Source organism: Caloenas nicobarica, chromosome 9, assembly GCF_036013445.1.
Source record: "Caloenas nicobarica isolate bCalNic1 chromosome 9, bCalNic1.hap1, whole genome shotgun sequence".
In the NCBI taxonomy this organism is placed as follows: domain Eukaryota; kingdom Metazoa; phylum Chordata; class Aves; order Columbiformes; family Columbidae; genus Caloenas; species Caloenas nicobarica.
Genome location: NC_088253.1, coordinates 15130001 through 15142876, shown reverse-complemented (window position 1 = coordinate 15142876; position 12876 = coordinate 15130001). Strand labels below are relative to the sequence as shown.

At 39.6% G+C, this 12876-nt stretch overlaps 1 protein-coding gene across 1 annotated transcript in view; it reads left to right on the top strand.

Annotated features, from left to right (window-relative positions):
• Positions 1–8754: 8754 nt before the first annotated feature.
• The window catches only part of ZNF536 (zinc finger protein 536), a 183595-nt gene continuing 179473 nt past the window's right edge, over positions 8755–12876 (top strand). The window contains exon 1 of the mRNA XM_065641111.1: positions 8755–10926. Within this exon, the coding sequence (XP_065497183.1) occupies positions 8757–10926 (2170 nt within the window). The 5' untranslated portion in view covers positions 8755–8756. The remainder of the gene's footprint in view (positions 10927–12876) is intronic.

Sequence of the window (12876 nt, the reverse complement as noted above, 5' to 3'; positions counted from 1 at the left end):
AGGACTAAAGGACAGAATTACTTTGTTGTTGTTGGCAATCCCACTGGTGCAATTTCATTTCTCCCCAATCCAGTTTTCCAGCATTTTGCATAAAGTTAAAGTCTAATTGGACCATATACTTCTTTTTGAAACTCTGTTTATTCAGGGATGTTCTGTTTATGCGTTTTCATTGGGAATGTGTGTCTTTGTCCCTTGAAATCCATCTATTTATTGCAGTGACACCTACTGCTGAGAGAGCTGATCCGCGACAGGATGGGTTACTGTTAAACTTGGCCAACAAGCAGTTCGTGACTCAACCAGCAGATGTTTCTGTGGCTCAGGTCAAAGGGAACTTATGGACTCGGGTTTTTTTTTCTTTGCTCCTAGCACTAAGTGCCAGGAAAGTCAACACTAGGTACAGACAGTTGACCCGACCAGTAGCAGGAGGAACTGAACTGGAGCCCTGAGGATCTGCAAAGACCAAAGCATTAGTCTGTTGAGCCACTGTGCTGGCTAGAGGCCAACAGTTTCAGACAACTGACTATCTGATTGCATGCCTGGATTTTAGTAATGATTTTACATACTTATTTGATGATTTTTATCCAAGCTTATGCTTCTGACAGGTGCCCTTGTGAACAAAATCTCACTGGGCTATCGCATATGAATATTTCACAATCAATCATACTTTGATCTTTTGGACATATGTGCATTTGGCATTATATTTAGTTGTGAACAAAATCTAAGTCTAAGCCTTTGTGAAATGAAAACAAAATCATCAACCCAGCATTACAGTTTTGGATTTGAATTGTTTCGAACTATGATTTGAGTTCTGTGGTCATAATTCTTCTTGTTTGGTCTCTGTATCTGGTATGGAGGGTACGATTCTCCTGTGCTCACCCAGCAAAATGCTCTGCGTTTTCTTTGGGACTTGCCTGTGTGAGGAATGCAATAGGGTCAACTTTATGTATATTTAGATCTTTTACAAAGAGTTAGAGTATTACGGACTTCCAGTGTGGTACAGTGTCCTCAGATGAGAAAAGGAGATTCAGAGCCTGTTTCATACTGTAAAAATGACAAAAAATAAAATCATAAATATGCTTTGCAAAGTCTTCCAGGAATTTTATTATTTTATTGGTAGTGCGTGATAGTAAAGCAGATCATTAAAAGCTTAATTTTAAGGTTTCTTCAATCCGATGGGGATGCCAGTTAGATTAATTAAAGTGAATGATCAGATAGGAGCTACAGGAGATTGATCAAATTGCAGAGAGTTTAATCAGTTGTATACATTCCAAATTACATGAAAATAACAAATTTGCTTTTAAAAATGCTGTTTCTAAAATAACAGAAGCTTTAGTTTAATGAAGCATTCCACAAGTCAGGTTCCTATTTGAATTTCAGTATCACTCTTATCTTTACTTTTGTCATCAGGAGAACACCAGGAAAAAAAAAAGTAAAATGAGAATCAATGCTTATAAGCTAAAAAAATAATGATCCCAGATGCAACGAGTGCCTGGGAAAAAAAAGCAGGATTTTTTTTTTTTTTTTTTAATCTACTGAACTTTCAGTACCAATTATTTATCTTTCTCTTCTTTGGATCTGACTTCTTAAGTATATGCAAGTGAAATAGAATAAATAAGAAGGAAAACAGATTTTGCTAAGTCACATGCAAAGTAGCAATAAATCAAACAGCTTGTCTGCATTCTTCTAATCTTTCCATTCTAATCTGTGAGTGAGATTTATAAATGACCTCTCGTCTCCTCTCTGCTCATCTTCCTAGATTGTGATCACAAACGGTTCACAGTGCTCCACTCCATGGGTGCTACCAACCAAAGGCTGTTCTGGTGATTTATCTGCTGCTGATCAGTTATCAGCCCAAAACGCTGCGCTGGTTGGAAAGTACCCTACAGATGTAACAGGTATTTTAGAAAGCAACTGTTGTCTCAGTCCAGAGCAAAAGCCGTACAGCCTCAGCAAACAATTTTCTGTCTGCTAATGACTTTTGAAACTTCAAAATCCCTCTGCTAACCCTTCTTTAAGACATAAAAAACTGTTGTGGAATGGGTTGGCTCTGTTGTTACTAAAGGAGTACTTTGTTTTGGAATCAATAAGCAGCTTGTTTAAATATCAGCACTACAAAGCAGCCACAGTTTTGTCAGATGCCTTCCCCGCTCCCCCTGCGAGGTCTCGGGGCGCTGGAGAGGGGTGTTCGCAGGAGGCTGCAGCCCGACCCGCTGCCGGCACGGCCGGGACTCGCTCACACAGCATCACCCGGAGCGTGGTACCAACCGTGCTCGAGTGCTGCTTCACCCCGGCTTTTCATTCCGAGAAGCTACGTAAGCTTTGCAATGACTACAAAATTTTAATGTGGTAAAGTGACTAATAGTAATAGCAAATTACCGAGCTGGCCTTAATAATATTTAAATAAAAACAAGCAGATAGGACACATTACCTTTAGGCTAACATTTTTTTTTTTTTAAAGGCATTCTGTTGCACTCCAGAAAACATATATTTCCCTAATATATTATACCCAAAGGAACAGGACACCTACTTAACCAACAACAAGAACAACCAGAAAGACAAAAAAAAAAGAAAAAAAGAAAAAAGAAAACCTAAATGAGCTTGATGCAGTTACTCTATTTTACATATGTAAACCGAGAATAGAATCTGGCCTAATGTATATTTCATTTTATTAGATTGGATAATGCTGTCCTGATGGCATTAAATACAGCTGATCTCTCCCCTCCCCTTCTGTGCACACATGTTTTTGTTAAAATTTAACTATTTACATCTATGTCTCTTAGTATTGCCTACAAATCAGTCAAGGAAGAGTAGGTCATCTATCCTGCCCTACTGTTTATATATTAATCATCTGGCAAATAAACCGCTCAGTATCCTACCCACCTCAGTAATATTTGTGATGTAATTTGTTTGGATGCCCAAATGTCACCAGCGTTGATTGTAAGAGATGAAAAAAATGTACTTGCTCAGCACACCAAGCTCTGGGCTAAAATGTAAGCATGAAATCTCTGGTTTATTTTTGTAATAATGTTTACAGCTGTTTAATGACCCTGAAAGGGTTCAGTAGTCTGGTGTTCTGTATTTCTTAACAGGAGTGTATTATGCTTATAGCAGCTTCAGTTAAACTGTTTCAGCTACAACGATAAGAACAATATTTAATAAAAATTCAATATATATTCTGAAGTTTCTCAGTGATACCTGTTTATGAGTCCCTAAGAACTGAAGCAGTCTGTATTGGAGTATTTAGAATTTGTCAATTGACCACAAGATAATGTGGATACATGTGATTTTTTTTTTTTTAGCTGGAAAGATAAATACCAGGTCTATATTCTGAAAGCATAAGTAACAGTGTGTGTAACTCTAACTGCTCAGAGCATCAGGGCCAGAGCGAGCTTGTCGTTTAAACATGTGAGCTTGTAAAGCATTACTTTGCTTACTGAACTGTAAATCTTTTAACTAACCTAATCTGTGCTATAATAGCGGCACAACGGTGTTTTTAAAATGACTGTTTTCTCTACAGCAGTGAAGAGGGAAATGCTTTAGTGTGTGTGTCCAGTAGGGATGAACAGGTGTAAATAAGAGCTGAATTTGGTCCATCTGTTTACGAAGATAACAGGTGTGTGTATGCACATGTATCTACACGCATGTGTCTGCGTATGTTTAAGTGTGTGTGTGTAGGCATATAATTACATTTAAACTTTTTAATTCTATTTGCCACCTCTTTTTTTTCCCCCCCTCTCTTTACAGAAAAAGGAAGCCAAGCTTCTCATATTACTTTAATGTAGTTGTGATGACAGGCATTTCTGGTGTCATAATTGGTTTTAAATTCCAGTAATCCATTTCAAATAGTTAAATAAAATCTGTGTGTTCAATTGAAATGGCTAAAGTCAGAACTTCTGTTATTGATATCACAGGAAATAGTCTTGAGGGCAAAAATGTGAAGCGAAATCAAAATAACTATTAGTATCATCAAAGGGACTTGAATGTCTCACTGTACCTTCATGTGGGAGATGAGAGAGTGTTTTTATAATATATGTATCCAGTTGTGAATTTCATAAGCTGAGTACCCTCCTTGTAGAAATGGGAAAGTGCAGACCCGAGCCGGTGGATGGCTGTGCTCTGATGGTTGCTTTGCCTCTTCCTGAGGGATTGCTCCTGCCCTGGGCAGCGTAAACCGGGCTGGTCTGCAGCTGGTGCCTCTGCAGCAGGGTGAGGACTGGGCTTTCTGGCTGGAGCGCCTGGTTTGGGCTGAGCTGAGGGTTGTTTAGGTTGGGAAGGGCAGCCCGTGAGCAGCTCCTGATAGCAACATGCTCTGTACGTGCCCCGTCTTGGGGGACACTGCAAAACACTGGAGATAAGTAAAGGTCAAAAATTTACTACATAAATTTCAACAAACATATTTTGAATTTCTTAACAATCTGAAATTTGATTTGCAGTTGATTTTGTAAACATATGTTCACTACAGAGAACACTGTGCTTCTGTTCCCACTGTGAGTGATGGCAAAACGTTCCATGTTTTCCTTATAAGAGAGATCAGAATAATGAAAATAATGTAGTAGACTATACATTTAAAAGTCAAAAGCTAGACATTTTCTCTCCCGTGAAGTATCACCGCAGCTCTTATAAATTGACATTTCCAGATTTTTTATTCTTGAATACCTGGTGTTTTGGTTTGAGGAGGCAAGAAGAGCAAGTCATAATGAAGTAATATTCATTTTGTCAAAACACTTGAAATTACAAGCTGGTTATCTGTTGAAAGGTAAATTTCAATGAAGTCCATTCAGGTGGGGTTTTTTAGCGTTTTCAGCATTTGGTTGTTGGAACAGAATGGATATGTAAAATTGTACTTCAGGCCAGTCTGAGGAGGACGGTTGTGTCTGTGGGGAGGCAGAAGGACTGTATGGCTGTGGATGTGCCTGTGATGCAGAAGCATCCCTGCACCTCTTGGGTGTCATGAAGAGCAGCCAGACCTTGAGAGAGGGTCCGGTCTGACGGGAAGAGTCTCTGCAATGACCACTTTGACACCAAGGTAGGGACCTTGAACTGCAACGCCTGATGCAAGAGGCTCACAGGGGAATGAAAGCCCCTTACCCCACCTGGCGTAACCCTGTCTGGTTCTAGAACTAGACAGGGATGATGGATAAAGAGGGAGAGAATGAAATTGCTCATTTTTTTTAGAGAAATTAGGCAAATTAGATTGGGTTATCTAATTCATAGTGGAATGATGGATGAGGAGGAGTTTTATTTCTGTCTCGCACGTGGATACTAGATGAGATTTTGGTAGGTTTTGCTGTGAATGGGATGAAGAACACCGAGAGTCTGATTTACGTGAAAGCTGAACAGTAGCAGGGTCCCTGTGTTCCTAAATGCAGTAACTGGGAACTGCAGAAGGGGAAATTTCACATGGCAGTACTTTGAATGCCATGGTTATACTTTGCAATGAAACCAGACAGGAGTGAGGAAAAGATGAGACAATTCAGAACCAAGGCAGGAACAAGACTGCAAAAACTGGTGCAAGTGAGGGTGGGAATACAGTTTCAGTGAAGACCTGCAGCATCTTGAGATTGCGGTAGCTGGATCCTGGAAACCGCACGGCTGATCAGAGAACCTGGCATTCAGAAGTGGTTATTTCTCACTAAGCAGAGGCTTTGCTGACCTTTCTGCATATTTCATCAAAAATGTATAAAATTTCCAATACCAAAAGATCAACATGTGTGGATCAGGCTCCCCAGACTTGATCCAAAATTATTAGTTTTTAAATGAAAAATTATGGGATTAATCTTCCTCCTTTTTTTTTTTTTTTTAATCACTTTTCCAATCTATATTTTGCATTATATGTGCCTGTATGTTCGTGGAAGACAGAAAATAGAAAAAAAATAGAAAAAATTATCATGTTGCAACTACAACTGCTATTGTTGCATTATTAAAGTTATCTTTGAAAAAGAGCTACAGAATAACTTAAAATCTCAACCACAACTCCCTCTCCCCTCCCCAGTCCGAATAACCATACGTTTGAACTGATGCTTAGGGTTAAACATCAGAATTAATAAACTCCACTGGGATCTGTCAGCATTTCCGAACTTCGATAGAGCATAAAATGCTAAAATTAACTACCCAAACCTTCCTGAGCATGTAAAGGCACCAGTTTCCATCGAGGTCAAATGAATAAATGAAATCTAGACTGCATTTTTCAAGCTGTTATAAAATAATGACAATTCACAAAGACTTTTCTAAACCTTCTTCGATATATGTGTATATCTGTACATACAAAGCCCTTCTTGAATTTTTATGTTCTTGTTTGCTAACATGCCTTGTTTAAGCATGATGAGGAGAAATAACACCTGTGGTATGTTGAATCCAGACAGAAAGTAGGTTCTGGTGTTGGGAGTTTGGAGGTTTTCTTGTGTTGTGTTGGTGTGTGTGTTTGGGTTTTTTTTGTTTGTTGTTGTGGTTTATGTTTTTTTGGGTTTTTTTTAAGAAGCATGTAGGTGGAAATTAAAAATCTCAGTCAACTTCAGGCAACAGCAGGCATAAGCACTACAACTCTCAGATGCTTAGCTAATCCTTTTGGACATGAAATTTGGGTTGTTTCAAAAGTTAAGCAAAATTTCAAATTTTTTTTAAAAAAATGTGTTTGTGTATGTGCACATGGGGTCTGCTGCACAGCAAACTTGCATGGAAACCAATAATTTTATTTGTTTACTGCATAGCCTTGGGTGAACACCTGGCTTGACTATGTTCCCCTGCCTTTGGAAATCAGACACTGCAAGCTAAACTTAAGTGCAGTCCTGTAGCATATAGGTGTAAACCTTTTCCTTTTATGTGCTTGTTCTCATTAAGATTTTTATAAATAATAACATTGACAGCACGTAAGTAATGTGTCCCCAACATGAAGCCTGAATCTGAGCACTGTTAAACTTTGAAAAATATCTGCTTTACATCTGAGCAAAATTTTGTAGCTCATGTTCATCTTTAATACACATGAACATACACTTCCCCCTTCTTACAAGTTCTGCAGTGTATCACAACCTCAGTCATCCTGTTGACGACCAAATAAGACTCCTCTTGGAGACCACCCGTGCTTTTTTTTTTTTTTTTTTAAGGCCCTGATCCTGCAAATACTTAAGCATGTGTGGAACTTTGCTTTCAAGAGTCACCCTTTGAAGTCTACTGGACTACTCCCATGAGCACAATTACATGCATTTTAAGTATGCGCCAGATTTGGGCCTCAAATTGTCTAGCAAGTGGCCACTGTGAAGCCTTGTGAGGAATGGTGTCCACCTGGAGTGTGCCTGTAGCCTTCGTAGAAGGCACAGCGAGTAAAAACTTTTGGATAAAGCCAAGCATAAAGTTGACTAATTATTCAATAACATATAGATTCACTAAATTTATTAGTGAATAAAGTGTCAAATCACTCCACCGAACAACACGCATCTTAATTATGTTCTAATATAACCTTATAGCATCATATAGTTTGAGAGTTATTAACGTAAAACTTTATATTTTAATAGAATTTTATAGATACATTATTTCTGTATAGAGTAGAGAAGTGACAAGGATAGAATATTATTGTGGACAATTATGCAGAGCAGAGCACTTGCGCTTAATAAACAGATTTGAATTCTAATTTTCTGCAATATACATAGTGTAGGTACAAATTGTAGTCATTATTGTGTATTAGGAAAGTTATTAAAATTCTTAAACTTGTTGAAGGTTTCCCCAACACCCTCCCCAGATTTTAATTTGTTTTATCTAGTTCCATAAGAGAGCTCTTTAAAACAAATCAAAGGGCCTTAAATCACGTGTCTTACCCATCGAAGGACAGAGATATCCCTTCTCTAATCTGGCAAGTTTTCCTAAGAACTGAAATCTGAAGGCTCTCAACAATGAATTAAAAGACTTGGCTGAAGATAATTTATGTGCCTTTTGATGGGCTCAGTTTCAAAATGACAAAATAACAATATTTTGTAACAGAAGGGTTAAATCTTAATCTCAGAGGTTTACAAAGCTGCTAGTCGCAGTCTCCTTAAAATTTAATATACCTCGTTAATGCTTACTTGCAAACACTGAAGGATTTTTATGATTATAATCATGTGTTACAGCACCTAGTACTGTTTCTAAGCAGCATACTAATCAGCTTAATGAGATATTACTGTACTTTTTGTTGACTAAAGCAAAATCTCTTTTATTGTTCTAAAGCTTGTCCTTTACTTTATTTTTTCCCAAAACATTATCTTGTTTTATTGTACACCAGTAAATATCATACCATCATTTTTTTGTCAAATCATAAAACTATCTTTCTCATTGCAGAATGTGTAATATATTGAATATGGTTAATGGAACTGAAAGTTACAAATTGATTTCTATTTTTTTTCTGGCTTTTCTAATGGAAATGGGAGAGATGCATAGCATTTTTTTTTCTATAGATTTAGAAATGTAAACAGGTGCAAATTCACTAGAAGACAGACAAGGGAGGTGGTAAAAGCCTTTGTCCCTTCCGTAATAATTACGTTTTGAAATTGTAGCATATTTTAAAATAGTAATGAATGGTTATTGGTAAACATGCAGAGTGATGAAAGTGCATGTATGATCAAAGCTGTGTAGCACTTTTGGCATTTAATATACTTTATATTGTTTTTACACTAATTCCTTTGCATTATTATAAGCAGGTAAAACACAAAATGCAAATTGTGCATCAGTGATTCAATGCCCGTAACTCTTCCACAGTCTGAACCTACAATATCTTCTTATTTTCAGAGATGGAGGAAGCTAGTTTGTGCCTTGGTGTTTCTTCAGCCGTGCCAGAAGCTGACGCCCATCTCAACAGCTCCATACTCAATGGGCAATATTCAATGAGCCAGAAGCTGCACCAGATCACTTCCCAGCTCAGCCATGCCTTCCCGGAGCTCCAGAACAGGCAGAATCCAGAGGAGAAGGCATCAGCACCGCTAGAAGACAAGAGCCACATGTCCATAGCAAACCAGCCCATCAGCAGTCAGATGGCACTGTTGGCAAACCAGCTCAACAGAGAGGTTGATACCAGTTTGAATGGGCGCGTGGACCTTCAGCAGTTCTTAAATGGACAAAACCTAGGGATTATGTCTCAGATGAGTGATATAGAGGATGATGCCAGGAAAAACAGAAAGTACCCCTGTCCCCTCTGTGGGAAACGCTTTCGATTTAACAGCATCCTGTCACTACACATGCGAACTCATACTGGAGAGAAACCGTTTAAGTGTCCGTACTGCGACCACAGAGCAGCTCAGAAAGGCAACCTGAAGATACACCTGCGTACTCATAAGCTTGGGAACCTTGGCAAAGGTCGTGGAAGAGTCCGAGAAGAGAACAGACTTTTACATGAGCTGGAGGAGAGAGCAATTCTTCGGGACAAACAGATGAAGAGCAGCCTCTTGCAGCCACGACCTGATGTGAAAGCACAGCAGCACGCCCAGCCAATGCCTCTCGCAAACTGTAACTTGTCTGTGCCACCTAATCACAGCACACCTGATATTTCAAACCCTGTTCCTTCTCCAAAGCCAGTCAGTGTCCAGGAAGAAGTTGTTGCTCAGACGGCTGGGTTCAGATGCACGTTTTGCAAAGGCAAGTTTAAGAAGCGAGAAGAGCTGGACCGGCACATACGGATCCTGCACAAGCCTTACAAGTGCACCCTGTGTGACTTTGCTGCCTCACAAGAGGAGGAGCTGATTAGCCACGTGGAGAAGGCTCACATAACTGCAGAGTCAGCCCAGGGCCAGGGCTCCAACGGGAATGGGGAGCAAGCCACCAATGAGTTCCGTTGCGAGGTGTGTGGCCAAGTGTTTAGCCAAGCCTGGTTCTTAAAAGGCCACATGAGAAAGCACAAGGATTCCTTTGAACACTGCTGTCAGATCTGCGGGAGGCGATTCAAAGAGCCTTGGTTTCTTAAAAATCACATGAAAGTTCACCTGAATAAGTTATCTGTAAAGAACAAATCTCCTAATGACCCTGAAGTACCTGTCTCCATCAGCAGCATGTCCCAGGAAGCTCATGCAAACTTATATTCAAGATATCTGTCATGTTTGCAAAGTGGGTTTCTTCCTCCTGATAAAGTGAGTTTAAGTGAACAAAATCAAATCTATAACAAAGGAGATATGCCCATGAAAGAGAAAGAAGTCTTGGGGAAGCTCCTCTCACCCATTTCTGGCATTGGCCACAGTATTGCTGAAGGGGATAAACATTCTTTATTGGGCTGTCTCAATCTGGTACCTCCTCTGAAATCCAGCTGTATAGAAAGGTTACAAGCTGCTGCCAAGGCGGCAGAGATGGATCCAGTAAACAGCTATCAGGCCTGGCAGCTCATGGCAAGGGGAATGGCCATGGAACATGGCTTTTTGTCTAAAGAGCAGCAGATACAGCGCAGCCATGAAGACACTTTGGCAAATGCTGGAGTTATGTTTGATAAGGAGAAGCGGGAGTATGTGTTAGTAGGAGCAGATGGCTCTAAGCAGAAAATGCCTGCTGATTTGGTTCAGAGCACTAAAATGGGCAATCAGAGAGACTTGCCAAACAAACTAGACCCTTTAGAAGGCAGTAGAGATTTTTTGTCGCATGGTATGAACCCGGGACTCGATTACAACTTACAAAGTCATGGAAACATAAAAGACAAGCCAACTGAATGCCCAGACTGTGGAAGGGTTTTTAGAACATACCACCAAGTGGTTGTTCACTCCAGGGTCCACAAAAGAGACAGGAAAGGAGAAGATGAAATAATTCAAGGTAGCCTTGATGAGCGACGTGGGTCTGGAAGTGATCAAGAGTCTCAGTCTGTCAGCAGGTCGACGACACCAGGGTCCTCTAACATTACTGAAGAAAGCGGAGTAGGTGGGGGTCTCTCGCAGACGGGGAGTGCCCAGGAGGACAGCCCACATCCTTCCTCACCCTCCTCTTCAGGTATGATAACTTCTTCTTCCCTCTCTGCACTGAAAGCTTCATAGCTATATTTGAAATCACAGCAGCAAAGTAGTTTATGCATTCTCTTGTTAGGTCGTTTCCTAGCGGTCCACAGGGATGTGGTGTTATATGCCAGAACATCTGTGTTTCGGTTCCCGCAATGCCTTCGAGGTTAATTCTCGGCTCACCCTTTTCTCCCCTCCAAGGGCAGGTCTCCTGGCCTTTCAGTTGTCGCCTCCCCACCCCACCGGCAGCAGTGGCAGGGTCTGTACAGTCACTGATGGCAATGTCACTTCCAGGGCCTCTCTCTCCAGGTTTTGGAAGGTGGTTTGGTTTTTTTTTTCCCTTCTTCTTCTGTTCACGGTGTCCCTCTTGCCAATCTTGCCATGTCCTCCAAGAGTGAGGAAAGATGCCTTCTTTGAGCTATAGTTCAAAGAAATGTTATAGGATTAACAGACAGCGTGTTGGCTAACTTCTCTGATTGCCCTTGTTCCCACAGCCATATCAATTACTCACCTGAGGTATGTACTTGTACCTGGCCACTGGACTGATTAAAAAGAGATTCAAAAATGCAGATGACTCACTTTTCTACAAACTTTTAACTTACGTGCACATTTTAACATGTATGAAGCATTCTGCTTAATTCACATCTATTTGAAAGTACAAGAAAAACAGAAATTGGGCTGAAACACTTTAATTGCATTGTATGTCATATTAACTTGCTGTGTATAAAATAGTAAAGCAAATAATATTTCATTGGGGATGTCTATAAAATATTGAGCTTCCTGGTAGAATTTTTAAAGTTACTAGCCTATGACTGCTGAAATAAAATCTCCAAGTAATAACAGGTAAGATTTCTGGCCTCATCTATAGTTCCAAAGTCACTTACTAATGGATAGTAAATTGAAAGTTATATCTTCAGCCCTTTATAAAGAAAGCACCTCACTAATACTGTAATCATTCTGCAAACCTAACAACAGAGGAAATCATGCCATAACAAATACTCTGTTACTAATGGCAACATTGATTTCTGCAATCAGCCATTAAGTCTAGAAAATGAAAGACAGTTTGAGGCACCTTAAGGCATTACATTGCCCACTGTTAAAGAGCTGGTAGCAGGCTGTTGAGGGTAATTCTTTTTAGTTTTGGTTCCCTCCCCCCCCCCCATTTCAATAAATATTTTAGTATTGGAGGCGATTCACTGTTACAGTTATTAAGTATATGCCAGTTTATTTTTGTTGTTCTTGTCATGCTTCAGTATACTCTACTCCTGAAGCCAAATTAATATAAAAATAAAGTGTTAGTTTGCTGGATTATTACAAACCAGTAAAGAAATTGTTAAGACACATAAATCTGCACTCCACATTCCACAGATTCCTATAGTACTTAATGCTGCTGTTTAAATACCCATGAAACACACTGTCTACTCTTAGAGTCATAGCCTCATTTAGAATTTATTACTGGTGAGACACGTTAGAAAATTCTATGTAGGAACAAGGGTAACAGGCAAGAGCTAATTTCATAGTATATATAGTTGCTGAGATTGTTTTAAGAGGATTGCAAATATGTCAAGATGAAGAAGATTATTTTTCTAACTTTCACTTTATAAAATCCTACACATTGGTGGGGGGGGTAACACTCCTCTTTAATATAGAAAGTGTCACTTCTGTTTTGCAATGCCTTGGAGTGATCAGAAATAAAAGATCTTGAAATCATTCAAATTCTGCCCGAAGCCTTCCAGGGCTGTCTGGAAAAGTTTGGAAAAAAAGAGCCCCAGAGTCTTCTGAGTGAGGTTGAACTGATAGAGACTGAAGAGGATTCAAAACAATGCATGTGAAAGTTGGTGTGTTTTGAGTGCTCTGCAAACTTTAATTCCAAGTGTTCTGGTTCGTTAAATGTATTGTTGTGGGAAGTTTTTCCTGTCTTCAGAGGCAAAACATAACACTGCAG